Below are 27,068 nucleotides of genomic sequence, written 5' to 3'. Positions count from 1 at the left end.
CAAGCGCCTGCTGTGTGCCAGGCACTGTGCGTTACTGCGGGTGCCTTGGCGAAGGAAGCAGAGATCTTCCCGATGGAGCTCACTTTCCAGCGGGAGCTCCACAGTGGGAGACATTACTCAATAGCAGGATGCTTATTCTTTCTACATAGAACCATTTTTCTTTGAGAATTTAGATTCCCGGGGCCTTCTTTGATGTTAGTGAGTCTTCTGATGTCTGGGAGTGTATTAGTCTGCTCAGGCTGCCATAACAAAACACCACAGACTGCGTGGCTTAAATAACAGACATTTATGTCTCACAGTTCTGTGGGCTGGAAGTCCAAGATCAAGGTGTCAGCAGGATGGGTTCCTCCTGAGGCCTCTCTCCCTCGCTTTCCGACAGCCGCCTTCTTGCTGTGTCCTCAGATGGCCTTTGCTCTGTGCGCACACCCCCTCTGTGTCTTCCTCCTGTAAGGACACCAGTCCTGTGGGATTAGGGCCCCACCCTCATGACCTCATTGAACCCAAGTGCCTCCCTGAAGGCTCTCTCTCCCAATAGTCACATGGGAGTTAGGGCTTATGAATTTTAGGGGGACATAAATGCAGTATTTAACAAGGAGCGAGCTTCCTTCAGTTTGAGCTGTGTGTTGTGTGGTGACAGTCCAATGCTTGATTATTCACTGAAGCTCTCTAGACGTGTCCAGTGTCTCCGTGAAGTTCTTTCTATCACAGGGTGGAAGCTATGCTAACCTAGGGAAAGCTAAGCAAGTGGCCTTTGTGTCTTGATAGAGATGATCAGAAAGATCGCTTGTCATTTTGAATGTTATTTTGACAATTTAGGGCACAGGAGAGTCTGTACCCAGAACTCTGCACCAGCGTCAATCTAAGTGGCTGCCACTGAAGTAGTTGAATTTACTCTGGCATTTTCAGACTCCCTCGTTTTCCTAAAGAAAGAGGACCCAGTCCCCTAACCCACACCCACCGAATCCTGTCCCTTCTCTCTCCCACTAGATTGCCTTGTGTTTGCGGCCCCTCCTCTCATTCCTGCTGTCCCCTCCTGAACTCCGGCACCTTGCTCCCGTGCCTGGGTTCCTGCAGCAGCCACACGAGCCAGCCTCCTTGCCTCTAGCCCAGCTTTCTAATACTATCAAATAGCTCCCACTTTCTGAGGGAGTGACTGCCACCTGTGCACATTCTCTCATTTAATCCACACAGTCGTGGAGGCCCAGGTCCTACTGCTAATAAGTGACAATCTTGGAGCTCTTACTATGTGCCACAGCGGGCCAAGCACTTTACACTCGTGCAACTCACAACCGCCATTGGGTGGGGAAACTGAGGCCATGGAGGCTACAAAACGAGCCTGAGGTTACCCAGCAAAGTGTGAGCAGTTTTAAGGACCTTCAGCAATATTTTGATTTTGTCACTTGTGTGCTTAAAATGACTGCCCGCCATCACCATGGGCGGCAGAATGCACTGTTAAGTGCGTGACAAGTTCTAGCTCCATCACTGGCTCTCTAGTCGACCTTGGGCATGATGCTGACCCTCTCCAGGCCTCGCTTCCTTACCTGTAGATGAGGATAGAAACACAGGGCAGGCCCCAGCTGCCCCTGCCTGCCACCACACCAGCTTCCTGACCTTGCTCTGAGTGGGCCACACGTGTCACAGCTGCACGTCTCAGCCTTCAGAGGCCCCTTGCTGTCTACTGCTTGCCACGATTCTACCCTCCCCTCTGCAGTTTAAGCGTTCACTCAGGCTGGCCCTCAGTTTCCCCATTAGAAGTGGAGCTTCTCAAGGGCAGGACCTGGTCTTTGAACTGTGTTGAGTCCCCAGATCACCCAGCGCAGAGTGAAAAGCCCGTGGACCGACCGTGCTGGCCCACAGCCCAGGCCCCAGCTTGTGAACCACCAGCAGGTTCACAGACCCCATAAGGTCCGAGATTACCCTCCTTTCTCCTTGAGTCACTGCTAACGAAACACTGAGTTTCCCAATTTTGGCAGCTCCCTTCCAGGGTCCAGCGTGACAGACAGTTAGAAGCACGTTTGAGTACTTGAGACGCAGGAGGTTGAGGCTGCCAGGAAACGTAATGGTCAGTAAATTAGATCCCTGTACAGATGAGGAAGCAGGACCCTGGGCAGGAGAGTGCTGCAGGAAAATCTCAGGCTCTGATTCAAACAGATCTAAGTTTAACTTCCGGCTCCATCACGGACGGCCTCTGCCGGCTTGGGCGAGGGCTTCAGCTTTCGTAAGTGTGAAACAGATGGCGACCTCTCCCTTGAAGAATTTGGTCATGCATTCAACAGATACCATGCGTGGTTCTCCTGTGTTAAGATTGCACGAGACAGCCCTCGGGAAAGCGTCTGGCACGTGGGGCTGCTCCGAGGTTGTTTGCTCTGTCTGCGGGGGACTCACGCTCACACTTTCTAGAGGTGTGATGGGAGTTGCCCGGGGTGCCAAGGGTTCAGTGGCAGAGCAGCGCCGGAACTGGGGCCTGTCCTCACAGGGACAGTGAGGGAAGCAGAAGCCACGAGACACCAGGACCACAGCTGCCCCCTCCCCCCCGATGTCATTCGAGCTTCTGCTGTTGATTATTTGGATGACTAAGTCGCAGACTGCTACAGCTTCTCTCTTCTGGTTGCTTTCACCTGCCACTGTTTTTAAAGGGATTGCTAGAAACAGGCCTGCCTGGCTGGCCTTCCCTGCCCATGTCCCCTCTGCCAGGCCCAGGATCACAACCATGCAAGGAGCAGCTGTGCTTTTATTTCATCTGTTAAGTTCCACAAAGTCACCCCTTGTATATCAGATCTTGAAGCTTCTCAGAGCTTTCTGCTGGTGATGGTGGGCCCAGCGTCCCCAGGCTGGGGAGGGGTTCATGTGTGTGTTGTCTGCCTTGGAATCTAAGCTCCTTCTGATGCCACCCACTGACTACACTCTGGGCAGCAGAGTGCCTGGGAGGGAAGAGGGGTCTCCCTAGGCACAGCACTGCGCAAGCGTAGTTGAGAAACAAGCCCAGTTGAGAAAAAAGCCCAAGAGCCCCTCCCCCAAGCCTTTATGCAGGGAGGGCTTCAGGTCAGTTCTATCCAGGAGAAAGGCATGCGGACACGTTCTGGTCCAGCCCTGTCACTGGCTTGTTGCTTGTGACTGTGGGTGAGCCCTTTGCCCTCTTCACTCCTTTCCTGTCAGAGTAGTGAGGGGTTGGAGGTGACGCTCTCTGAGGGCTGTGGACTCTCACTTTAAAAACCTTCCCCTCCCCTCCTCCTGTGACTGGAGCTGGGGAGTGCCACAGCTGCAGAGCCAGAGAGGGAGGGACTGGAGCTGCAGGAAATAACACTGGGAAACAAGGACAGACATTGACCCCAGACGCCTGGCTGCAGAGAGCCCCAGGACGGCGGCAGTAATGATGGCACCAGCCACCCTGCCATCCTCTTTTCAGATGGTTGTCATGGCATCCGTCCTATCACTCGATCCCGGCAGCCACCCTCTGAGGTAGAGAAGGTTGGTCCTTCTTTCATAGGTGAGGGAACCAAGGCTCAGACCATGCAAGGTCTGAGGACGCATGGGGTGTCCTAGTCAGAGGTTAAGCAGGTAAGCAGGCTTCCTGACCTGCCCCGCCAGCCAGTGGGGGATTTTCTGACCAGAGGCCCAGCCTCAGCTTGCTGGCCTTTCCCCTTCTCAGAGTCCTCTAATCAGAGTCCAGCAGGCCCTGGACTCTCTCCCTGTACTTTCTTGTCTCCAGTTTGGGAGACGCCCTCTTTAGGAACATATGGATCACGTGTGTGAAGAAGACTCCACCTCAGCTAGCCTGCCCATCATAGCAGCCTCACCCACAGAGGGGAGCCGTTGTGATGTTGGGGTGAGGGGAGAGCCCCTTGCTCAGGTGTGCCCAGCTGGGAGTGGCAGACCCTGGCCTCGAACCCAGGTTTCCTGCCTCACACACGCCGTTCTGCTTGGCCTGCCTGCCCACAGCTTCTCCCCAAAGTGGCATTTCATACAGTCACATTGTCTGGGCTTGAAATTCTGGGACATCCCTAGCTAAGACGCTTTTCCTCAGTTATTCCTATTTCCAACCATGACTGTGTTTGCAACCCACCATGACTGATGTTCACAGTGGAAAAGACAGATTGTTTGGGGGCAAAATGCCACACAATTAATATTGTTCAGGACTACGAAAGATTATAAAAATGAACAAAGATTTAAGGAACATGTAAAAGCAAAATTTAAGACAGATTGGACCTGGGTATCCTTCAAAACGTCAACCTTGGCTTCCTTCCTCCAGAACTCACTAGAAGGTCAGGGGGAGTAGGTCAGAGCAGACCCTGGGGAGGCTTCAGAGACAGGGTGGGATGGCACCCAGGGGCAGAGGAGGTGGGCCGGCCTTGGTAAGCAGATGAAACAATGCTGCTTCCTGCGTTCTCCTCTTCAGGCCTCCTGCCCTTTTTGAACCTCTCCCCAGCCCCACTCCTCTTCTCCTCTCTATCCTTTTTCCTCCACATTCTTCCCTGCTGACCAGACAACCAGTCTGTCCTCCTCCGTCCCCTGCCCCCCTTTCTCTCTGCTTCCAGCCCTCTGCCTTCCTCTCTTGCTCTGGGCGTCCCTGGCCCTCGGTCCTCAGGCTCCCTGCTCTCCCCTACCTGGACCTCCCCCTGTGCAGTACCCACCCTCTCATGGCCTCCCTGGCCACTGTCTTCCAGGTCACCCAGACCCCAGGCCATGTATGTGAATGGCGGCCTCCCGGCCACACAGCACATCAAGCAGGAGTCCCTGCCTGGGTACCGGGCCATGATGGAAGCTCGAGCACCCCTGTCTGCCCACTGCCGGGCCCCTCCAGCCACAGGCCTGCACACAGACTTGGATGTCCCAGGCCGAGGCCTCGCCAACCCCGCGCCATCCTGCTACCTTCTGGGCAGTGAGCCCAGCTCCAGCCTAGGCCCCCCGCCTGAAGCCCACCTCCCTGAGGGCGGCCTGAAGCGCTGCTGCCTCCTGGGCCTGCCGCCCACCTCCTCAGCCTCCTCCTCACCCTGTGCCGCCTCCGACATCACCTCCATCATCCGCTCCTCCCAGACGGCTCTGGTCACCTGCATAAATGGACTCCGGAGCCCCCCTCTGCCAGGAGACCTGGGGGGCCCTCCCAAGCGGGTCCGGGCTGGCCCTGTGACCACTGAGAGCCATGAGGGCAGTTTGCAACTTGAATCCTGCCGGAAGGCGGGCTTCCTGAAGCAGGAGCCTGCGGACGAGTTCTCAGAGCTCTTTGGGCCTCACCAGCAGGGCCTGCCACCGCCATACCCCTTGTCTCAGTTGCCACCAGGCCCGGGCCTTGGTGGCCTCGGGCTGGGCCTGGCAGGGAGAGTGGTGGCCGGGCGCCAGGCGTGTCGCTGGGTGGACTGCTGTGCAGCCTACGAGCAGCAGGAGGAGCTGGTGCGGCACATCGAGAAGAGCCACATCGACCAGCGCAAGGGTGAGGACTTCACGTGCTTCTGGGCGGGCTGTGTGCGCCGCTACAAGCCCTTCAACGCCCGCTACAAGCTGCTCATCCACATGCGGGTGCACTCGGGCGAGAAGCCCAACAAGTGCATGGTGAGTTCCCACGGCCGCCAGGCCGCGTCCAGCCCGACCGGCAAAGCAGCGCCCCCTCACTGCCCGGAGAGGCCGACCTGAGCCTCTTTACCTGGCGGCTAGCTAAAATCTCCCGTGGTTAGGAGGGGAGGACCAATGCCATGGATGTAGCCGCTGGTCAAGATGGCCAGGGCCCCGTCACGTGGAACCTTGGCGGAGCGCCCCGCGTGCTCTCCAGGTGCCCCATCCCCCACCCCAAGGTGAACTACATGGCCTCGTGTCCCATGTTCAGTTGATGACACACGTGTTCCGAGGGCAGAGCAGGCTTGGCCAGCCTTCTCTCTTGCATGCACGTGCTTGAGAGCTGTGGGTCCCTTGGGGGCACTGATGAAGAAGAGGAAGGAAGGAAGCAGTGTGTCTCGTCTGCAGGGACAGTGTCATAGCCAAGGTCGAGTTCCTCCACATTCTGTGTTGTCACTGTCACTGGGCCCTGCTTCATGGAGCACTCAGTCTGGGAAAGGGTGCAGTGGGAACAGGGGACACACATCTGTCCCTGCTCAAAGGCCAGGGCAGCATTTGTGGGAGTAGGGAGGAAGCAGGAAGTACTGGCCAGCAGCGGCATAAACTCCATCCTGCAGGGAACAGGTATTTGCCCTTTGGTCCCCGTCTGCTTGTATTGCTGTGAGGTGGGGATCCACTGGCCCAGTTTATTCAGCTTCAAGGAGGCTGGGTCTTGAGGATGAGAAGGAGTTCACTTCAGAGACAAGTAAGAGGCTGAACAACCTCTGCAAAAGCCCGGAAGTAGGAGGGAACCTCTGGTTGGCGTGCTGAGGTCATGGGGAGAGGCTGGAGGGAACAGGCTGAGAATTTTGAGTTTATCACATGCCTTTGGCCCAAGAGTATGCAGGAGGGAGAGCTGGTGGCTGGGCCACTCTCTGGGGAGTATTGTGACACATAGCTTGCAGAAAGGCGTGTCCCTGCCTGGAAGGAGATGACCAGTGACAGCACGGGCCACGGTTGCTAGTAGACAGAGGGCCCTGTCTCCCTCTGAGACCCTGGAGCTGACAGCTGCTGAGCTACAGTCGTCATTTATGTCCTGTCTCCTGGCGGCGGGGGGAGGTCCTACTGGTGTCTGTGGGGCCTACGTGGAGGCTGCGTGGCCTGAACCCCGGAGTGCTGTGGTCAGTGGCCTTCTCACACTAGGCCTCCCGTGTGGAATCATAGCATCCAGGAGTTGTTGTGTTGGCCATTAGGGCCGTTGGAGATGACTGAGGCCTTCACTGCCCATTTTCCAGTTTGGTAAATGCAGAACGTGGGTGGGAGAAACCCAGATTACTCGGTGTCGTCTCAGGATCTCTCTCTAGGCCTCTTTCTCCTGGACCAGCCTGCCGGGATCTTGTTTGATTCTGAGGACTCCCCAGCAGCCTGGCTTACACCTGGCTCACGCCTGGCTCTGGGGACCCGACCCTGACCTGCTAAGGTCTTTGCCTTGGGTGCACTCACAGTCAGGGATGGGTGTGGAGATCAATGACAGGTTCTGGGACAGAGTTTGCATAGACTCCGGGCGGGGCGGGCCAGAAGGGCTGCAAGCAGGAGATGATGTAAAAGCTGTGTCTGCACTCACCCATGGTTGCATTTAATCTTCACAAGAGTCTTATAAAACCAACACTTTTTATAGATGAAGAAACAAAAGTTCGGTGGGGTACAGCTAGCCTTCCATCTACCGCTATAAGAACACTTCATCTTGCCTCTTTGGGGATTTGGGATTATGGCGATAATACCGGCCAGCAGCTCCTGAGTGCTGACCACATGCAGGGGGTATTCTAAGTGATAATTCCACGTGGTCTTCTCAGCCACCTTATGGGGTGGATACTATTAATCCTCATTTTACAGAGGAGGAAACGGAGGCTGAGAGATTATATAATTTGCCCCAGGTCACACAGCCAGTTACAGATGAACAATAACAACAATAATAATAGAGGCTAGTAATCATGATAGTAATACCGTGTTTCCCCGAAAATAAGCCCCAGTTAAGATCTCAGCCAAACAGACGCATTTAGTACGTTATGACGAGGTTCCAGAAGAAGATGACATGACTGTATTTGAATAAATGTAGATTGTTGTACATGAAAAAAATACGACATCCCTTGCAAATAAGCCCTCATGGAGCAAAAATTAACATAAGACCCGGTCTCATTTTTGGGGAAACACGGTAGTAGTAACAAAAACAAATAAAAATAACCTGCCCAAGATCGCGCAGCTAGGGACCGTTGGAGTGGAATGTGGACTCGCGTCTTTCTAACCGGTGTGCTGTGGTTGGTGTAGATCTTCTCCCGTTCAACTGATTATTCTCTGGGGTCCTACGGCCAGCCCTGCTGGGTGCCATGTCTGGAGATGGTAGCAGAGATCTCCTCTGAGCTCCTCCCAGCAGCCATGGGAGTGCTCCCCTTCCGCAGATGCTGGTGCAGTAGGCAACCCCTGGGAAGGAGCGGGCCCCAGCCCGCACCCAGATAAAGAAAATCACCCTTCCCTGTAAAATTATTAATTTCTCATGACAGGCCTCTGCTACCATGTGCTGTAATAGACAAAGGAATTTTGGACCTGGAGCCTCTGGAGAACAGGAAATAGATGAGACATTTTGATTGAAGAGTAAATGGCCCACTAAAATAGCAGTTAATCCTTTTATTATCTTTCCAGCAGCCGTTTCCACAGTTCTTTCATGAGGTAAGCCTTCCTCACTCCATCCAACTGTAACACTCCCGTCCTTGCAGCTGGTTTACATTTAACCTAAGTGTGGAGCCTCCGCTCCCGCACCAGGCGGGCCTCGAGGTGTCTCAAGGAGCCCAGCTCTCCTCGGCCCAGGCCTCTTAGACCTCAGGCCAAGCCTGGGACTGGCACCCACCTCGCTGGCCGCCCAGTAGACCACACCATCCATCCCCCACCCTGCCCTCTCTCTGGCTTGTCCATGCCGTCCAGAGGAAGCACCCTAATCTCTTTGCAATATCCTGTTATGTTTCTTACATTGTCCGAGTTGTCTGAGCCATATTAAATTGGGGGTTTCATCTGTGTTACGATAGCAAGGTTACGTCCAACCCAAATACTGCCACGACGCCTCTAAGACGTTAACTTTGAAAAGATTAATTTCTTGCTTTGTTAGATTGGCTCTCCCAGACAGTTGGAATTCTGATTGTCTGAGACTGCAGAAATTAGCAGACTGTAGTTTGCTTTTGTCCATGTCAAGAAAAAGAGAGGCAGGGCGAAAAGGAAAACCTCTCATCGTCTTGGGTTTTATAAGAAATAAGAATGACTGCAGTCCATGACTTTTGTGAAGAGTTTTACCAAAGCTGTGAGTACAGTGTGGAACATGGGTGTAGATAGGTAAAAAGCACAGACCTGGAGTCACATAGACCTAGGTCCCTTCGTCGCCCTGCCACATACCAGCTGTGTGACCTGAGGCAGGTGACTTGGCCTTTCTGAGCTAATGCACACTTGGTTGTAAGATAATAGTACCTACTTTTGGAGATTGTTGTTTGGGTTAAAGGAGATGACATAGGGAAGTTCTTAGTTAATTCCCTCCTTCCCCCAGCACACTCTTTCACACTGATCATTTCGGGACATTCGTACAGTAGCCCTAGGACTTAGGACAGGATCATTGGTGACTCTTTTACAAATGAGGAAACAGAGGCTCAAAAGAGCCAGTCAGTGGTAGAGCTGGATGTGAGATCGACTAATTGCAGCAGCCTCCACTGTTGGTGAGGTAGGCAGGGCCGTCATCCATGCTGGTGGCCTTGCCAGGTGTCTGCCAGCGAGGCAGAGCGCGAGCTCTACTCCACGCAGTGTCCGGTGACTGGGGCTAGAAGGGCGCTCCGGGGCAGGGGTTCAGGGAGGAGGCTGTGGTGCAACCCTCCCAGTCCCAATGCTCAGCTGGAGCCGTGGGGTCCCATCCTGTCCGGGTTCCTCTGGCAGCTGCAGTGGCACTGGCCACTGGTCCCCATCCCTCTCTGCCATGTGCCAGTCTGTCCTGGGTGCCACTGCACCTGGGACCAGGGAAATGTATCCAACCAAAACCTGAGCATTATTGATTGGCCTTAACCAGCCAAGGAACTCAGAACACGAGCCACCTGGCTGGACGTTTTGGGAGTGCCTTGCTCACCTCCCAGAGGGCCAGCCCATCTTCCATAATCCTGGGGCTCCCAGCCCCCCACCCCTCCTGAGAAACAAGACCCTGGGTGCTAAGACGGGTGGGGAAGGAGTGGGAGTTGCTGTTTATTGAGATTCAGAGATTCTTACATCCTGGCTCAGTGTTGGCCATTCCCCATTCCATCTTCAGAACAAAAACTGGTGAAAACTCTGAGGCCCAGAGAGGCAAAATCACTACCCAAGGTCACACGTCTACCATGTGGCAGGGGACACATAATGACCACCTGCCGAGCCAGGCTGTGAGTTGATAGTCAGGCGTGACTGGCGGCCTGGGATCATATCTCACGGGAAGTCCTGGGAGAAAAGAGAACTAACATAGTCTGAGACATGCTGTGTCCACCATGCGTTACCATGCGTGTGTTACTGACGTTCCCAGAGAAACGGCCTGTTCTGTATCACCTTACTCAGTTGCCTGGACCATTCCGTGGGCCGCACTGCCTTCCACCTACCCGCCTTTGCCCGGTCTCTTCCTTCAGCAGAGTAGAGCCCTCTGGGCTTCTCAAATCACAGCCATCGGAGGAGTCCCTGGGCATCGCTCCTTCACCGCCCACTGTGGCCTGAGACCAACCTTGGGGGCTGGGCGTGTTTCCAGGCCAGCAGCCACCCTGACTCACCTCAGCATCTCAGGCTCAAGCCTGGGAATTATCCAGGAGCCTGAAATATCTGAGCAGGCGGGTCTGTTAGTCCATCCTCATCATGGAAAGACTGGATGGAGAGGACGGACCCTGAGAGGGTGGTGAGGGGCCCGGAGTGCACAGCAAAGAGGCTTCAGTGGGGGGATGTTTCCCGAAGGAGCTGGCTGCCGAGAGTTGGGGAAGGTTAGACTGTGGGAAAGTGACCCTCAACTGAGGGAAGAATCTTCCTGAATCACTTGCCTCACCCGAGGAGTAGGCTGCCCTGTGTGCAGGGCCTCGTGCTGGGACCTGGGGGTCTGGAGACAAGATTATGGGATGTGAGACTTCTGGCACCGTGGGAAGGACGCTGCCCTTGAATCTTGTGATATTATTGCTGGACGATGGAGGGAGGGAGGGAGCCAGGAGCTGAGGATTTGAGGCCTGGCTGTAAAACTTTGTCCAAGTCGGTCAAGGGGGACGGGAACGTTATTCAATTTATATGGGGCTTCCCCACATGTGTGATCGCAGCCAGAACATTCCTGGAGATTGGAATTATTATCCCCATTTCACAGATAGTGAAAGGGCTGTCCATTTCACGCCCAAGTTCAGGCCCCAAGTGTATCATGGGTCACATTTGAACCCAGGTCTCAGACTGACTCGAGAGACCCCATGCGACCTCCCAGGCAGAGAATCATTAGTCTGCTCCAAATATCAAGAGAATATCCAAATCTGAAACTCATTCAGCAAGCGGTCACCGAGCACCTCCTGTGTGCCAGGCCCTGGTGGACCTGAGGTCACAGAAGGGAATCAAAGCCAGCCTGGCCTCAAGGAGCCCTCAGTCCAGCAGGGAAACTGACAGACATTTGCATTTAACTCATTTTCCTAAATCGGTGGCCCAGTCACCTTGAGAGCCTGTTGCTGTCCCCTGCCCTGATGACACGATGGGTCTTTTGTTCTATCTTGGAGGAGAGAGTGCTCATGGGATAAAGAATTAGACATTTCACCTCCAAAATAAATAAGTCATCTGAAAACAGTCTTCTTTCCTGGAGGCTGGGGGTCATGTGGAGATTAAAAAGCTGCAAAAGGGAACATGGTTTAAAACCCCTGCCCTGGAGAACCCTCCTGTAAACGAGCCTAGAAAGGCCCAAGCTGGTCCAACCAGCTCAAGTCACCAAGTCTACCTCCTTTGGAAATGGGAGTTGGAGTCTGAGCCTCATCTCACTCCAGATGGAAGGGTCTGGGTAGGAAACCATCCTGGGTGAACGCAGGCTTCATGTTGGCCTCCAGATGTGCCTCGTTAACAACCCCTCTGGGGTCACGTCAGTTCTTGTGTCTATTCATTTATTAGATGGGCACGCTGAAGCCCAGAGAGGGGGATCTGTGGCCCAGCGTCACCCAGAGAGTTAACAGTAGTCCTGGGATGCCTGCTTTATTTCTCCCTGCCCTGAGGCTTCTTTTCCTTCCAGATTCTTTCACTCCTCTGGGCCATGGCTTTTGCTGGTCCCTCCGTCTGGAATGCCTTTCCCAGCCCAGCAAATTCCTAACCATCCTTCACAGCCCAGTCCGGTGTCCCCTTTTCTCCTCCCCCTTCCTCTGTGCCTCCCGCTCTCCCAGCACGTGTTGCCCCGTGTATAACAATGTTTCCTGGTGCGGCTGAGTGTCTTGGGGACCCCATGCCCTTTGATACCTGGCCTGGCCTTGGAGGCAGAACAGCTGAGCCTGCTCCCCAGTACAGAGGCTCTCCCCTGGTGGACATCCAACCTCTCGACTCCAAGGCTCTGTGAGGTTGCCTGGATACTATCCTCCAGAGCCATTTCCTATGAAGTCACACGATTGGAGGGACCTTAAAGATGGTCACGCTCACCCCTCTCATTTGGTACTTAAGGTTTTTCGGCAAGAAAGCCTTAACTTGAAGCCTGGCTTGGCTGTCTACCAGCCTGTGATTGTGTGCAAGTAACTGACTTCTGCAAGCCTCTGGTTTCTTACCTGAAAAGTGTAGAGAATGGAACAGTGGTCGGGCTTCCATGAGGCATACTATACATGAGCTACTTAACACAATGCCTGGCACACAGTAAGTGCACAATGGATGGATCTGATTTTTCTGGGCAGTTTGTATTAGGAGATGAGAAAAGGGAGAGTCTAAAATGGATAGTGACCACGCAATGGCCAACATTCCCAAAGGAATAGATACGGCTCTTATAAGTCCCCACTCTGCCAGGGACAGGCTTTATGATCTTGGATAGAACCTAGCTGTGCTGAGCCTCAGTTTCCTGTGCTGTGAAATGGGACAATGCCTAGCATTCTGTGTTCAGTGAGGGCCCAATAGAAGCAAACATCCTTTCCCTTCTTGAAGCCAAGGTTCCACCTCCATAGATCTTGGCTTATACTGGGATGCTTTCCCCCCCCCTCGTTTTTAAAAATCGAACTCGGGCTTTCTGAAGCTCCAGCCTCATGATTAGGTCAGAGCACTAAGGGCCTTCTCTTGTCACTGTCCAGAGGGGGAAACTAAGGCCCCAGAAGGAAATGCCGTGCCTGGGGAAGGGCAGAGGAGCTGGAGACTCATCCCAGCTCTGCTGCTGACTGGCTGTGCAACCTTGGACAAGTCACTTCACTGCTGAATCTCAGTGGGTGCACCTGTAAAGTGGAGCTTGTGATGCTCGCGCCTGAAGAGTCCCTGTGAGGGGTGGAGGGTCTGTGCTCCGCGAACTGCAGAGGGTTCCCCAGAGGGGATCAAGTTGAGTTTCTGACTCCCACTCCAGTGCTTCTGTCTGTAACTGGCCTCGGAGTACAGTTACCCTCACAGGAGCGTTCCCCCCAGGTAGGTTTCCCATCAGGTATGTAACTTACTAGCCACATGCTCCCCACATGCAGTTTCTGGTCTGCAGCTCTCCTGGGCTTCCCCCTTCCCTGCCCCACAGGCCACCCCTACCCATCCCCCACCCCTCACCTCCACTTTCATCCCCTACCCTACCCTCTTCCCATCCACTTCCCCATCCCCACCCCTCCCTCTTCTCCATCCCTGACCCCTCCTTTCCCACCTTATTTAAATTCTGAGCCAGGAATTGGTGAGCCAGGGTGGACTGATGGCTAAGTAAGCACATAGGGTAACCCGTGGGGTTCAGATTCCTGCTCTGCCCCTTACTCATCTGTGAGATCTCAAACAAGTCACATGGCCTGTCTGAGCCTCAGTGTCCTGTCTTTGTAAAGGGGAGAGTGTTGTAAGAATTCAATGAGATCATGTATATGGAGCACTTACCTCATGCCTGGCAAATATGTGGTGCTTAAAAACAGGAGCCCTTGTTCCTTTTTTTTTTTTTTTTTTCCTCCAAGTCATCAAACCCAAGTTCTTGTAGAAATGAGAATTCCTGGGAGCACCACACTTGAGGAACGCTGGCCAAGTTTTGTGAATTCAACACTGCTTTATGGAATATGAAAAAAATTAAGGATAAAAAAAACACATACAACCCTCTGAATTGAATTTAAAATAATAAAAGGGGGAAAGAGCTTTTGAATTAAATGTAAATGGAATTGAAATGATTCTCTTACTGGAATGAGAAAGTCAGATAAAATCAACAGTGACTCTAAGAAAGCGTCTAGACCATGTTTTCGAAGAGGGACATCCTGGAAATGGTAAACTTCATGATTGGGCATTAATAGGCTCTGTCTCCGCGGATGGCAGATGGGTTGGCTGAGCCGACTTCGTGCGCTTCATTTGACTGCTGCAGTAACAGACCTCAGCGTCCTGACCTCATCTGTGAAGTGGTGATGGGTCACACGACCCTATGGCCTCGGTCACCTCGGACGCTCCAAGACCCAGAACACTCAGGAGGCCCTACTTGTGCCCTCACCTAAGGAGAGAGCCTTAAGCTCAGCTATAGTGTCTCCCTGCTGCCAACTTTTCAATGCAGCTGTATTGACACCCACACTGTGCCGGATTTCACTCTAGAAGCAGGGGGTACAACATCAGATGAAGATGGGGGCAAGGGAATTAACCAAGTGCCACAGAGGAGAGAGAAGACTTCCCCCAGGACGTCATAAGAGCTGGACATTGAGGGGAGCCTAGGAGCTTTTCAGGGGCAGACCATGAGGAAAGCTATTTTAAGGAAATGGAACAGCATATGCAAAAGTTTTGAAATGTGATAGTCTTGACCCTTGAAGGGCATGTAGGTGTCCTCTTTTGCATGGAGTGTGTTATATGCATGGGAGCTGGGAGCAGAAATAACAGTTGGAATTGGACCTGAAAGGGCCTCAAAGTCCAGTATGAGGAGCTTGGACTCGACCCTGAGGGCAGTAGAGAAAGTTGTGGAAGGGTTCTGAGCAGGAGAGTGACGCGATCAACGTTAACATGTTGAATGTTGGTCCAGGTGGGTACATGGGGGGCGGGGAGTGACAATAGGCAGGTGAGGGTCCAGAGGCCCAGGAAGGAGCCCTCTTCCCCGGCTCCTCCAGAGCATCCTGGGTCGGCTGTGCCCCGAGACAGCAGGGCTTGGCTGGCAGCCAGGGCCTGGGCATCGTGTCTGCCCCCAATGGGGTAACGGAGCCCAATCCTCTTTGGAAACGGCGTCCAGCACATTTACCAGTGGGAAATGGGAAAGGCATTTCCCATAATGTAACTCCGTAAAGTTTGCACAACTGTTCTTTGTTTTCCATCCATCTCCACAATAAATCTCCTTCCACTGCCAGGACCGGGGCCAGCATGGTCTGTAAGTGATTACGGCACTGACTCGCGCAGTGCTGCCTCCTCAGCACGCATTCTTCTGACGAGGCTAATGATAAAGTGAGAGTCCATCACGGGGACTCCATGACCCTGCTCGTGGTGATTTCCAAAGGGCTGCGAGGTGGCTCCCTGAAGGAGCACAGCCTGCGCTTGGCCCCACCACACCCCCTGCCCGGCCTCCCTTGATCCGTCTGTGTGTTGGGGGCAGACGGTACGGTGGTGCTAAGCTGTGCATTTCTTGCTGAAGAGACAATGGGACTGGAGGTCTCTGCAGGACTGTGCGTTTCTGGGGACATGACTGGGAGGTCTCTGCTGGACATGGAGCAAGCCAAGCACTCAGTGAGTGCATGTTCAACTGGTGAACCCTCCACCAGCCGCTTTGTTTTATCAGCTGAAAGGCATAGGGTTTTCGAGCTGAGAGTAGCATTTGTACCTGCCCAGGCGTGGCCAGGCCCTGGGTGGGGCCCCAGAATGCCCCACTTTTCATGGATAGTTGCTGTGCTCCAGGAATGCACAGGGCAGTGGGGGGCTCCCTGATTCACAGTGGGGGTCCCTGAAATCCACAGCATGGAAGCTACCTGGCCAGGTGTCATATCTGGGACTCTACCTGACGTCCCTGGCTCCCTGCTCCATGATCGTCCCACTGCCCAAAGTCGCTTTCTACACCCCCATTTAACCATGACTTGCGCTTCCCAGAATCGGCTGAACTCCATGTGTTGGGAGTCAGTTGAGCCTACAGGGTCATTTCTGACCAGGAGTTGCCAACGAACATGAGAGCAATTGGAAGTCAAGAAGAAAAACGAGTCTGCTATGCCTTGGGGACTTCTTCAAGATGCGCTCCCTCACCCTCCACCGCCAGCCGCCATCCCTTCTCCCCAGGTACCCAGGACAGGAGGAGGCTCATCAAGTACCAAGGCCTGTGTTTGCACTTCTGGGTTTTGCTGATGTGGAAACTGAGGCCCATAGAGAGGATTTGGCTCATGGATGGTCACAGAGCAAAAGTGATCTAGAGAACGAAGCCCCGTGCCCTTCCCACTAACAGAGCCACCGTCTGTCAAGTACCTACTATATGCTAGGCCCTTGTTGAGGGCTTACATGCATTGCTTCCATCTGCATCATCACTGGCCTCCCAAATTCTGAAGAACGCTTGCTAGTGTTGGGTTTGCACTGGCGAAGAACCTTCCAGGGACTCTCCTCTGATGCTGCTCCAAACTCTTGGAGCACCCTTTGACAGATGGGGACCTGAGGCCCAAGGCAGGGAGATGACCCGCTGGAGGTCATGCAGTGGGAGATGGCGGGCAGCTTGTAGAGTCCACACGTGTCAGAATCACCTTTGCTCCTGGCAGGGTCTGCTTCACAAAGCACCTCCCAGCAGGCCCCAGGGAGACTTTAACCAGTGGCAGGTCTCTCAAGCATCACACCTCTGATGTGCATGAGAAAGGCACGATGACAGATTGCTGGGCAAGGGCCCACGCAGGCGTGGTACACGAGTTTTCACTTCCACTGCCCACCCACCCCTTGCTATCTTCCTGCACACAGAGCCACCTGATCTTGGAAGCTCAGTTTCTTCATGTGTATGATAAGGATTTTGATTAGTTCAAAGCCCTGAGGCCTCATGACCCTGATTCAGTCAGTCTTGGTCAGTCAGATAGCGTGGGCCAGGGGTTCAGAGCTCAGTTTCTTCCCCACCTCTGCACTCTGCACTTTCCCTTGTTGTTCTGGGAAAGTCACCAGACCCTTTGGGGCCTCGTTTTTCTCATCTGTAAAATGGAAGGCTTGGACTCCAGAATCCCTAAGGTCCTTTGAACTGAGACATTCTGACATCCATAGTTATCTTTCCATATTCCTAGCACGGCCCAGGGGAGGAGGAAGGAGATGGAGGACAGGAAGGGGTTTGTGTGTGACCCACGTTGAGTTCTCAGACCTCAGTTCCTTCCACATTCTCTCTTGCTCTGCTCCAGCCTCGGTGGCTCCAGGCTGGAGCAGAGCAAGAGAGAATGTTCCTCAAACATGCTAAGTTTGTTCCCACTTCAGGCTCTTTGTATGTTCATTCTGTCTGCTCAGAATGCTCTTGCCCCAGCCTCACCTCCCTTCACTCAGGCCCACAGAGGCTTTCATGGAAGGTCATGTCTCCTCCAGGAAGCCTTCCCTGACTACCGCATGTCTTAAGTGGCACCTTCAGCTGCATTGCTCTTCAGACTACCTGATATTTGTTTGTCTATGATCTGTCCCTGCACTCAAATGTGAGCTCCATGAAATCTAGTCTTCTTAGGGCATGTTTCCCGCTGCATCTCCAGTGCCTGGAACAGTTCCTGGCACACAATAATACGACCAACAACTCTTTGCTAAATGAATGTGATTGAATGGAAAAGGGGAGAGTGGGGTAGAAGTGATGGAGTGTGCTGGGAAGGGTCCAGGCGGAGGGTCAGGAGTCTTACCCTGTATAATGAGGGTTTTTGCAACAAACTCAAGGCAGGGGTGAGGATTGCTCAGGTTCAAGATGCATGTCTGGGTTCCGCTAGATAGGTAGTGTGCCCAGAGTGGCCAGCACAGTGCCTGGTGCAGAGTAGGTGTTCAGACATGTTAGTTCACTCCTCCCTCGCCCTGACTTCCCTCCCTCGTTAATCTACAGTGACACCCTGAGTCCACCAGCTCATGGAACTTGAGACCCAGGCAGGAGCTTAGAAACCATCTGGCTCAATCCTTTTATGTATTTGGAAACTGAGGCCCAAAAAGGAGGAGTTCTCATCACATTCCCACGCTGTTTCTGGGGCTTGGAAAGAAATTTACAGTCAAATCCTCCACATAGTAGATGTTCAGTAATTAGCTGCTGTTGCTGCAGCTGTTTATCATTAATTCCGTCTCCACAGACCCTGTTTTCATGACCATGGGCCCAGAGATAGAGCAAGAATACAATTTTGCATTAATTGATGACAAAAGGCCTATTTTACAGCCAAGAATGCAGCAGGGGAAATGATGAAACTACCCCAAGGCAACTACTTTGAAGTGTGGGAAAAGAAAGTGGCATTTGTTAGGGATGTGCACTCTTGTCTGTGTTTTCTCAGTGAATCTTTTGATACTGGCGTTACTCTCCCACTTGATGGATGAGGAGACTGAGGCTCAGAGAAGTTAAGTGCTGGGATTCCAAACCCTGGCCTCCCACTGCTTCAGGATACCTTCTGTGTCAGCTAGTTTCTGTGATTGAGCATGCTCTGATTACTTCCTGTTTTCATTGCACTCGCCCCAGAGGACTCCTCACAAGGCACCTGAATTAGTTACTGCAGCTCTTCAAAGCAATCGCATGTAATCTGAGCTTTTCAGGAGCTGGTTCAGTACATTGCCTGCACCGGGTGGGGGTTGCTGTATCAAGACTGCGCCATGAGCCCCAAGCGTCCTCGTGTCCCACCCCCACTGGAGTCTAGGTGAAGTACGAGAGCTGACCTCACAGGTTAGGGGAGGCAGAGGAAGAGAGGGGTTTGGGGGCAGCTGCCTTGGCCTCCAGCCCTGAGAAAGGGTGAGGGAACCAGGTCAGGTGGAGGGGCTCTATGGCTCGTGGCCGCACACACTGGGCAGAAGAGAGGTTGTGGGGAGGTCCCACAGCCAGGAAAGCTGGGTCAGGACTTGAATCCAAGTAAGCCTGCAGGTGACCACTCCTCCGGAAGACCCTGCCTCCTGGGCTCCTGGATCCAGGTCTGTGTCCAAGGCCTCACTGGATCCCTTGTTCTGGCGGGGCGAGCTATTTCCTTGTTCTGGTGTCAGTTACCTTATCTGTTCAGTGGGAATGAGAATCCTGCCTCATCTGCCTGGAGTTGTTTACTGCCCTTTACCCCATAGAATCCCATGACAACCTCGTGTCTTTGGGACCATTGCCCCATCTTCCCAGTGAAGACCCTGGGGCCTGGAGAAGCAGGGTGGCCAGCGGAGAGTCACACAGAGGGTCAGCGGTGATGCCTGGGGTCATTTGGGGTCAGTGGTGATGCCCAGGGCAAGCCATTTCCCTGCCATACCGCTCCTCTGAGTTCTGTTGCCACGTGACCCTGAGTGGGATGGTGTTTCGCAGGACAGCTCTGCTCCCACTCTGCCCCCACAGTGAGCCCAGCTCAAGGCTGGGGAAGACGAGGTGTGGTCCTGAGGCTTGAGGAAGGAGGATCTGCCGCCCGCAGTCAACACCTCTGTCAGGAAGTTCTCAGCTTGTGCCTTCAAAGCCCCAGCTCTTTAATTGTCTCCACATTGTGAACCCAGGAAGGTTTGTCCTGACAACTGGTTGGCAAAATCAGCCAGGGGATCCCCTCCCACAGCCGGGCAGCGGTTTCAGCCTTTCAAGAGCTGTCTGAGGTGGTTATTGCAGGGTATAAATTAGATTCACCTGGCAAGGCCCCACTCTCCCTAGAATGTTCATGAAAACGCTCCTTTTGGATCCTGTCAGAAAGGGAAGTGCAGAATAGGCCTGGGCCCCCAGGAAGCCGGCAGGTGGGAAGTAGGAGCTTCCCGTACTCACTGGTGAGACGGGTCAAGCCAGCAGGGCCTCATCGTGACATTCATGATCCTGGCACTTTTGGCTTTGGCCCCTACCTCCATGAAATATATGAAAAATTCCATTTTATGACAACATTGGTGTAAAGACCACATATTCACATTATGTGTTAAAACATTTTCTTGGACTTAAAAGTTCTTTCTTTTCTTTCGATTTTACATTAAAACATTTTCATGAGTGAGTTGACCTTGAACAACATGGGTTTGAACTGTGTGGGCCCACTTATCTGGAAGTTTTCAATTCACCCGCGCAGTTCAAACCTGCATAGTTCAAAGGTCAGCTGATTCTAGGTAGTGTGCCTGCTGTGCCTCGTGGATAATTCAGGCCAGAAGCCAGGCCTGCAGAGGCTGGGAGCACTTGAGGTACGGTCCATGCTCCCCTTCTGTGGGCTTCAGTCTCGTCCTGTGAACAGGGATAGGTGGAGGAAACACCAGGAAAATCCTGCTGTGGTGGTCTAGGCCGTTCCCTTCTGTTCTAGCCCATTTTATTCCTTATTGAGTTTTGGTCTTCTATTATTACATGGGTGTTTACCATAAAAGATCTATGTGTAGTTAAACTGATAGAGATTAGAGAAAAGGACAGACATACATGAAAAAACCTAAGCTCATTTAGGTAAATTGTGATTGAATCCTGTATTTTCCTGGAGCTTCCTAGAAGCCAAGGCACAGAAGGCAACTTGTTGAAGAGCAGTATTATTATTGTCTGGGAAAGAAAGCAGGCCAGCCAGTGTGTGCATTGGGAGCAATTTTGTCTGGATAGCAAATGCTTAACGAGAGTATCCTGAAGCAATGGGAGGCCAGGGTTTGGAATCCCAGCGCTTAACTTCTCTGAGCCTCAGCCTCATACGTAAAATGGAGAGTAATGCCAATACCATAAGATTCACTGAGAAAACAGACGAAAAGCTGAATCTGGTATCTGGAGGAGAGCACATTCCTGACAGATACAGCAAGGGCAGTGTGGGGGATGATTTTGGTTGTCCTTTCCCAGTGGACACACTGGGGTGGTTCAAGTTGTTCACTCCCGCTGGGCCGCCTTGAATTCTCATCCGTTTCTTACTGACTGCACCTGCACGTGTCTCCGAGAAGAGACAGCAGGCTGGTGGGCCGGGCCTCCTATGCAGTGGCTGCTGCAGCAGCCTCTGTGCCCGGGGCTGCTCAAGGGCCAGCTCAGAGCAGCTATGGTGTGTGTGCACCTGTGTGTGCGTGTGTTCACTCATTCATCTCTATGCACCTACTGTGTGCCTGCCTTGTGCTCGGCGTCGGCCACGCAGCCAGGAGTCCTGTTCAGGAGTTGCTCATGGTCTAGAGCGGGGACAGACTCAGGGCCCCAGTTAAAAAACCCCCAGGATGTATCCTGGGCTAGGTAAGAGTTATCCTGGTGTGAAAGGATGAGAAGGGTGTCCCACTAGAGAGGGAACAGCATGAGAAAAGGCCTGGAGGCCCAGAACACTGAGTGATGGAGAGGTGATCAGGGCTGGTAACAGAGGACTGGTGTGTCAGGTAGAAGAGCTCGGGCTCTGTCCTCAGGGCTGCAGGGACCCGAGGCTGCACTGCAGCAGGAGAGGCGTGAGTACGTGTGAACGTAAGTGTGTGTGTGCCTCAGGAGCACGTCCACACAGTCCTGCCAGGGGGTTAACTAAAATCTCTGCCCCCTTCTTGTTCACTAACAGGTAATGACTTGATTCTAGAGGCATTTCCAAGAATGTAGTTAGTGTCTTTGGTTGCAGTTTCCCAGGGTTTAATAACCCCTTTTCTCCAAATTTATATAGGTTGTTGGAGAGCACTGCATTTGCAAGCAGTTTTCCAACTTGGCCCAAGTATCCTCTGTGCTGGGCCAGGGTGTCCAGTGAGGGCCCCTGACAAAACGTCAGGTCCAGATGGGGCCGCCCACTCTGCCCCTGGAGTGACTGCACCGCTTGTTGGGAGGGTAGGGTGCCCAGGCGTTGGGCGGGGTGGGTGTCTCCCCTCCAGCAGGCCTGTGGTCAAACCCTGGCTGAACTCAGCCCTCCTCCTCTTAACTGTATTCACATCTAGACCCCATGTCTAACGAGGATCACAGAGCTCCTGGCTAATGGCACAGCTGGAACCGTGAATGTGGCTTGGGCATGCGGGTAAAGTGGGGCTGTTTCCTCTACCTCAGTTAGGAACCAGCAGACATCAGGACCTCATCAACACCCTCAGATGAGTGGTGGGGAGGCGGCCTCCCCAGAATTAACCACCAAGGGCAGGCTGTGCTGTGTGACATTGGAAAGTGACTCTACCTTTCGGAAGCTTTCGTTTCCTCGTCTGTAAGACAGTGTATAAGTGTGTGTCCCAGAAGCAGACCCTGAAAGGAGGACTCGTGTACACGTGATCTCCCAGGGAAGACCGAGAGGGAGGGTCTGCCACTAGTGTCTTCCACGGTAGGGAGGGAGTTCAGCAGTCCTTTATGGAGTCCTTGGAATACGCCCAGCAATGTGTAGGGTGCTAGGGACAGAGGTGAGTGGGACCTGGGACAAAGGTAGGGTCGGTGGGCAAGTTGCAGGAGAAGCTGACCAAAGGTCTAGTGACATCTGGGGAAACTGAGGCTCAGAGCTGTGCTTGACCGGGGCCTCATGGAGAGTGACCCTGAGGGAACTCAGAGCAGCACCTTACAAGTGGAAGCCAGAAGTGCAGATGGCCTGGGGTGGGTGAGGCCGATCCCAGACCACAGGACCCTGCTGTGTAGAACATCTGGAGCAGGCTGCAGGCTGGTGTAGGGAGTAAGTGGCGAGCTCTCCGCACTAGTTAACTGGTCTGTGACAGTTGCTGTTCTAATTGTCATTGTCTTGCAATTTGTGTGATAATGTGTATGGCATGGAATGAAGCAGAGACTATGTCTCGAATATCTGTTTATGCCACTTCTAGAAAAGCTCCTCGATGTCAGGCTTGCTGAGTGACTAAGGGGAGACCTGTGGTCTCCGGCATTAGCCTGAGCTGCCCCCAAGGGACGTGTTCAGGGTAAATCGAGTCCCTTTCTAGGAAGGCCTGAACCCCCTCTGCTAATGGGCTCTGACCCAGGCTCCCTGGCTTCTAGAGTTCCCCAATGCCTCTGGGGCCCTGTTTATATGTGTTTGCCTGTCTCTGGGTGCTAATCACCGTGTCTTGATGTGTGCTTGTGGGGGGGGGTGTACATGCGCACGTGCGCACAGGCATATGTCTGCACGTTAGTATCTGTGGCTACTCCTGTATGATTGAATGTGTCTCCAGGGGCCAGGCTATCGTGCGCTGCTGTGTGTGTGTTGGTCTGTGACTGTGTGACTGTGTCCGCACATCTTTGGGTGTCCATGCAGCATGTGTCTGTGAGTGTGGGTTCTACAAGCCTGAGGAAGCCATCGTTCCTCCTGGCCAGAATGGCCAGGGGAAGCACCACTGAGTAGGGCAGGCGGATTTGGGCCCTAGAGAGTGGGTACAAATGGGGGTGGGGGGCTTCTCCTCCCCTCTGTCGTCCCCCCATCTCAGAACTCAGAGGGAGGAAGCTGTTAGGAACAGGCTCAGCTCAGTATCAGGAAGGACTTGCTAACAGGCAGGACCTTCGCCCCTGGAGGGAAGGTGAGGTTCTCCTCCGGAAGTGGGAGCAGAGGCTGGCCTGCCACTTGGCAGTGTTGTGCAGCTCACACTCCCGGATGCTTCATATTTGGTACCAGGCCTTGCTCGGGGCACTGGGACACAGCCATACTTCAGGCTGAATTCCAGGACCCATAGACTAATGATGCTAACCCTTGAGACTGGGTTCCCAAGGGAATCCTAGCTAAAAGGGATGGACCTCACTGTGGTAAGCACTGGTCTACGTGCACTAATGCATTTGATCCAGGTGCTGTTTTACAAATGAGAGGCTGAAGCAGCCTGCCTGGGGTCCCTGCAGCAAGCAGAGGCAAGGCTAGAAGTGGAGCCCCACCCCTAAGTCAGGACTTAGCTGCCGGCTCCCCTCCCTTCCCCAGCTCCAGGTGATGGTGCCAGCCAGGGCCTGGAAGAGACTCATTTCTGTCCCCAGAGCACATGTGCATCCAAGAAGTGCTTGTGCCATCCCGCCTATTACCTGCCAGCCATTTTCTGGGGGCTGTTAGCACTAGGCCAGGTTATTAATAACCAAGGCCTCGAGGCCACTACAGTGCAGCCTGAGGATTTTAATCCACCAGGAATGTAAACATCTCCTGACTGCATAGGGGCTGTTGGCCAAGGCGCTTCCTGATGCAGCTCCTCTGACAAGGTTGGAAAGAGTCCCCCTGCTTCAGCTCTCAGGGGCCTGGGGGCCCCAGACAGAAAGGGCATCATAGAAGGAGCACGGGACTGAGAGGTAGTGGTGGAAGCTAGGGCCATGTCCTGCCACTATGTTTATCATTATGAATAGTAATAATAAAAGTAGCCAACACTTACTCAGTGCTTCATACATGCCAGATATTGCGCTAAGTTAGGATTGGCTCCAAACACCTCCGGAGAGAGGTGTTACTATCCCCATTAGTTAGATGAACAGAAGCAGAAGCTTAGGAAAGAGACTTGTGCAGGTCACACGCGGGAAAGTGGAGACACCAGGGTTGGAACCAGCACTGTTCAGCCCCACAGCTCTTACTCATGTTTACATTTAAAGAATTATATCATATTTGATACATTCCAAAGAGTACATGCAAATATGTGTAAGTAATAACGCGTAGCAAAATGAACATCCATGACCTTCTGGAACCACTGCTCGTTTTCTGTCTAGCATTGTCTGCTTTGCTTAACGCGGTTTCATCATACATCTAGAGCCATAAACAACGTACTGTTTGGTTTTGTTTGGTTTAAAACTTTACAAAAGTAGTATCCTACTTTATGTAACCTTGAATTGTTTCACGTAATCTTACGTTTTTAAGATTTTAACCGCATTATTTGTGTGTAGTTATTCATTCATTCATTTTCACTACTGAGTAGTAATATTACATTGTGTGACTAATCTCAACTTTAATCATTCTCTTGGTGATGGACATTTGGGTTGTTTCAGTTGAATGCTAGTTCACACTGCTGCTGTGAACATTCTTCTTCGTGTGTCTTTTTGGACCAGTGGAAGAGTTTCACTAGACTAGGGGCCTAGAAATGGAATTGCTGGCTCAGGGAACATAAGATAGTGCCAAATTGTTTTCAAAAGTGGTTATACTAAATTACATTCCCACCTACACTATATAGAAGTTTTGTTCTCCCACATCCTCAAAAACGTTACATACCTTTGTCAGTCTGGTGGGTGTGAAATGGTGGTGGTCTTACTTTTCACTTAGCTGATTAGTAATGAGATGGAGTACCTTTTCATAGTTTGTAGGCCATTCATGTTTCCTCTTCTGTGAAATGCCTTTAATCTCCTTTGCTCATTTTTCAATTGGTTAGTTGTCTTTTTCTGATTAATTCATAGGAATTCTTGATATTTTTTTGCCAGTTTGTGACTTATTCTTTCTCTTTCATGATGGTACTTTCCTGGAATAGAAGGTCTTAATTTTAATGAGTTGAATTTATCAACCTTTCCTTTCATTGTTTATATCTTTTGTGTCTGTTATAAGAAATTCTCCTCTACCTTGATATCACAAATAAATCCTCTTGCATCACAATAGGAGGATTTATTTTAAGGTTTTTAAAGTTGTACTCTCATTTAAGCTTTTAATCCATTGGGATTAGTTAGAGTGTATGGTGTGAGGTAGGGACCCAATTTAATTTTTTTCCTCATCTGAATAACTATTCATTTAATTGCCCATCCTTTCTCCAGTGAGTTGCAATTCCACCCTCTCATATATCAGTTTTATATACCAGGGGTGCCAAAAAAAATGTATACAAGTGGACACTTTGGTCAGCGTTGCTCAAGCAGCAGTTCGCTGTCATCAGAAGTGTCTGGACGCTGATGGGAACCACTTTGAGCACCTTTTGTAATTGCAGAAGGCAAACGTGACTTGGATTCATCTCTTGTTATTGGTATATATCGAGTATTACAATTTTAATAGTTTTTTCCTTACTTAAAATGTGTATACATTTTTTTTGGCAACCTCTGTATTTATGAATCTGTTTTCTAGGTGATTCTGATCCATTAGTCGATTCTCCTATCCCTGTGCCAGTCTCACACTATTTTAATTACCATAGTTTTGTGAGAAGTCTTTGCTAATGTCTATGTAATAGGAAAGACCGTCACCCTACTCCCACGCCAATCTTTTTTTAGGTGTCCCTTGGCTTTTTTTGGGTCTGTTCTATATATATCTTAGATTCAACTTTAAAATTTCCATGAAAAACTCTTGAGATTTTGATTGGAATTCCATTTACTCTGTAGATCAATTTAGGGAAATGGACCTCTTTATGATATTAATTCTTCCTGTCTCTAAACATGTTTTTTGTTAGTGATTTTCTGCAAGATTTCATGTTTCTCCATATATGCATTACATACATTTCTTTCAAATATTTATTCATAGGTTTCTTTTGTTTTTTGTTGCTAACTTAAAATATATCTTTCTTTAAATTATTTTTTTTGTTTGTTCCTGGTGAATAGAAATACGATTGCTTTTTGTGTATTTATCTTCTAGCCAGTCATCTTGACAAATTCTCTTATTCTTTCTATTACTTTTTATGAAGACTCTTTCGAGATTTCTATACAGACTCTCATATATGTGAATAATGATGATTTTATTTTGTACTTACAATCATTATACGTTTTCTTTTATCTCTTTGAAAGAAACAATGACAGTTGGCACCCTTGTGTTGCTGCTGATTTTAAATGCTTTTAATATTTTACCATTAAGTATAATGCTTCCTGTAGGATTTCTATGGATACCTTCTATCAGTTGAAGGGCATTCCCTTTTTTAAAAATAGATTTGTTTTTAGCGCAGTTTTAGATTCACAGACATTTACATTGGGTTCACAAAATAAAAGTACAGAGAGTTCCCATATATGCTCTGCCCCAAACACACAGCCTTCCCCACCATCAACATCCTGGACTAAAGCACATTTGTTACAATCAGTGGCTCTACACTGACACGTCGTTATCACTCCAAATACATAATTTACATTAGGGCTTACTCGTGGTGTACAGCTATCAGTTTGACAAATGTATAACGATATATATCCCTCATTAGCTCATCATACAGAATAGTTTCACTGCCCTAAAAATTCTCTGTGCTCTGCCTATTCGTCCCACCTTGCTCCCAACCCCAGGCAACCAGTGATCTCCATAGTTTTCCCTTTTCCAGAATGTCATACTATTGGAATCATCCAATAAGTAGCCTTTTAATACTGGCTTCTTTCACTTAGTAATCATATGCATGGAAAATTTTCCATGTCTTTTTGTGGCTTGATAGCTCATTTCTTTTTAGAACTGAATAATATTCCTTTGTCTTCATGTACCAGGGTAGGTTTTATTTACCCATTATCTACTGAAGGACATCTTGATTGCTTCCAAGTTCTGGCAATTACAAATAAAGTTTCTACAAACATCCATGTGCAGGTTTTGTGTAGA

General features: G+C 51.3%; 1 protein-coding gene across 2 annotated transcripts in view; it reads left to right on the top strand.

The window, feature by feature from the left end:
* The window catches only part of GLIS1 (GLIS family zinc finger 1), a 215,025-nt gene that overhangs the window by 129,877 nt on the left and 58,080 nt on the right, over window positions 1-27,068 (top strand). For both annotated transcript variants that reach the window (XM_033114807.1, XM_033114808.1), the window contains exon 4: window positions 4,665-5,547. In XM_033114807.1, the coding sequence (XP_032970698.1) occupies window positions 4,665-5,547 (883 nt within the window). The remainder of the gene's footprint in view (window positions 1-4,664; window positions 5,548-27,068) is intronic.

Source organism: Rhinolophus ferrumequinum, chromosome 9 (assembly GCF_004115265.2).
Source record: "Rhinolophus ferrumequinum isolate MPI-CBG mRhiFer1 chromosome 9, mRhiFer1_v1.p, whole genome shotgun sequence".
Taxonomy (NCBI): Eukaryota; Metazoa; Chordata; class Mammalia; order Chiroptera; family Rhinolophidae; genus Rhinolophus; species Rhinolophus ferrumequinum.
The sequence above is the reverse complement of the archived record's forward strand: the minus strand, read 5'-3'. Positions and strand labels throughout refer to the sequence as shown.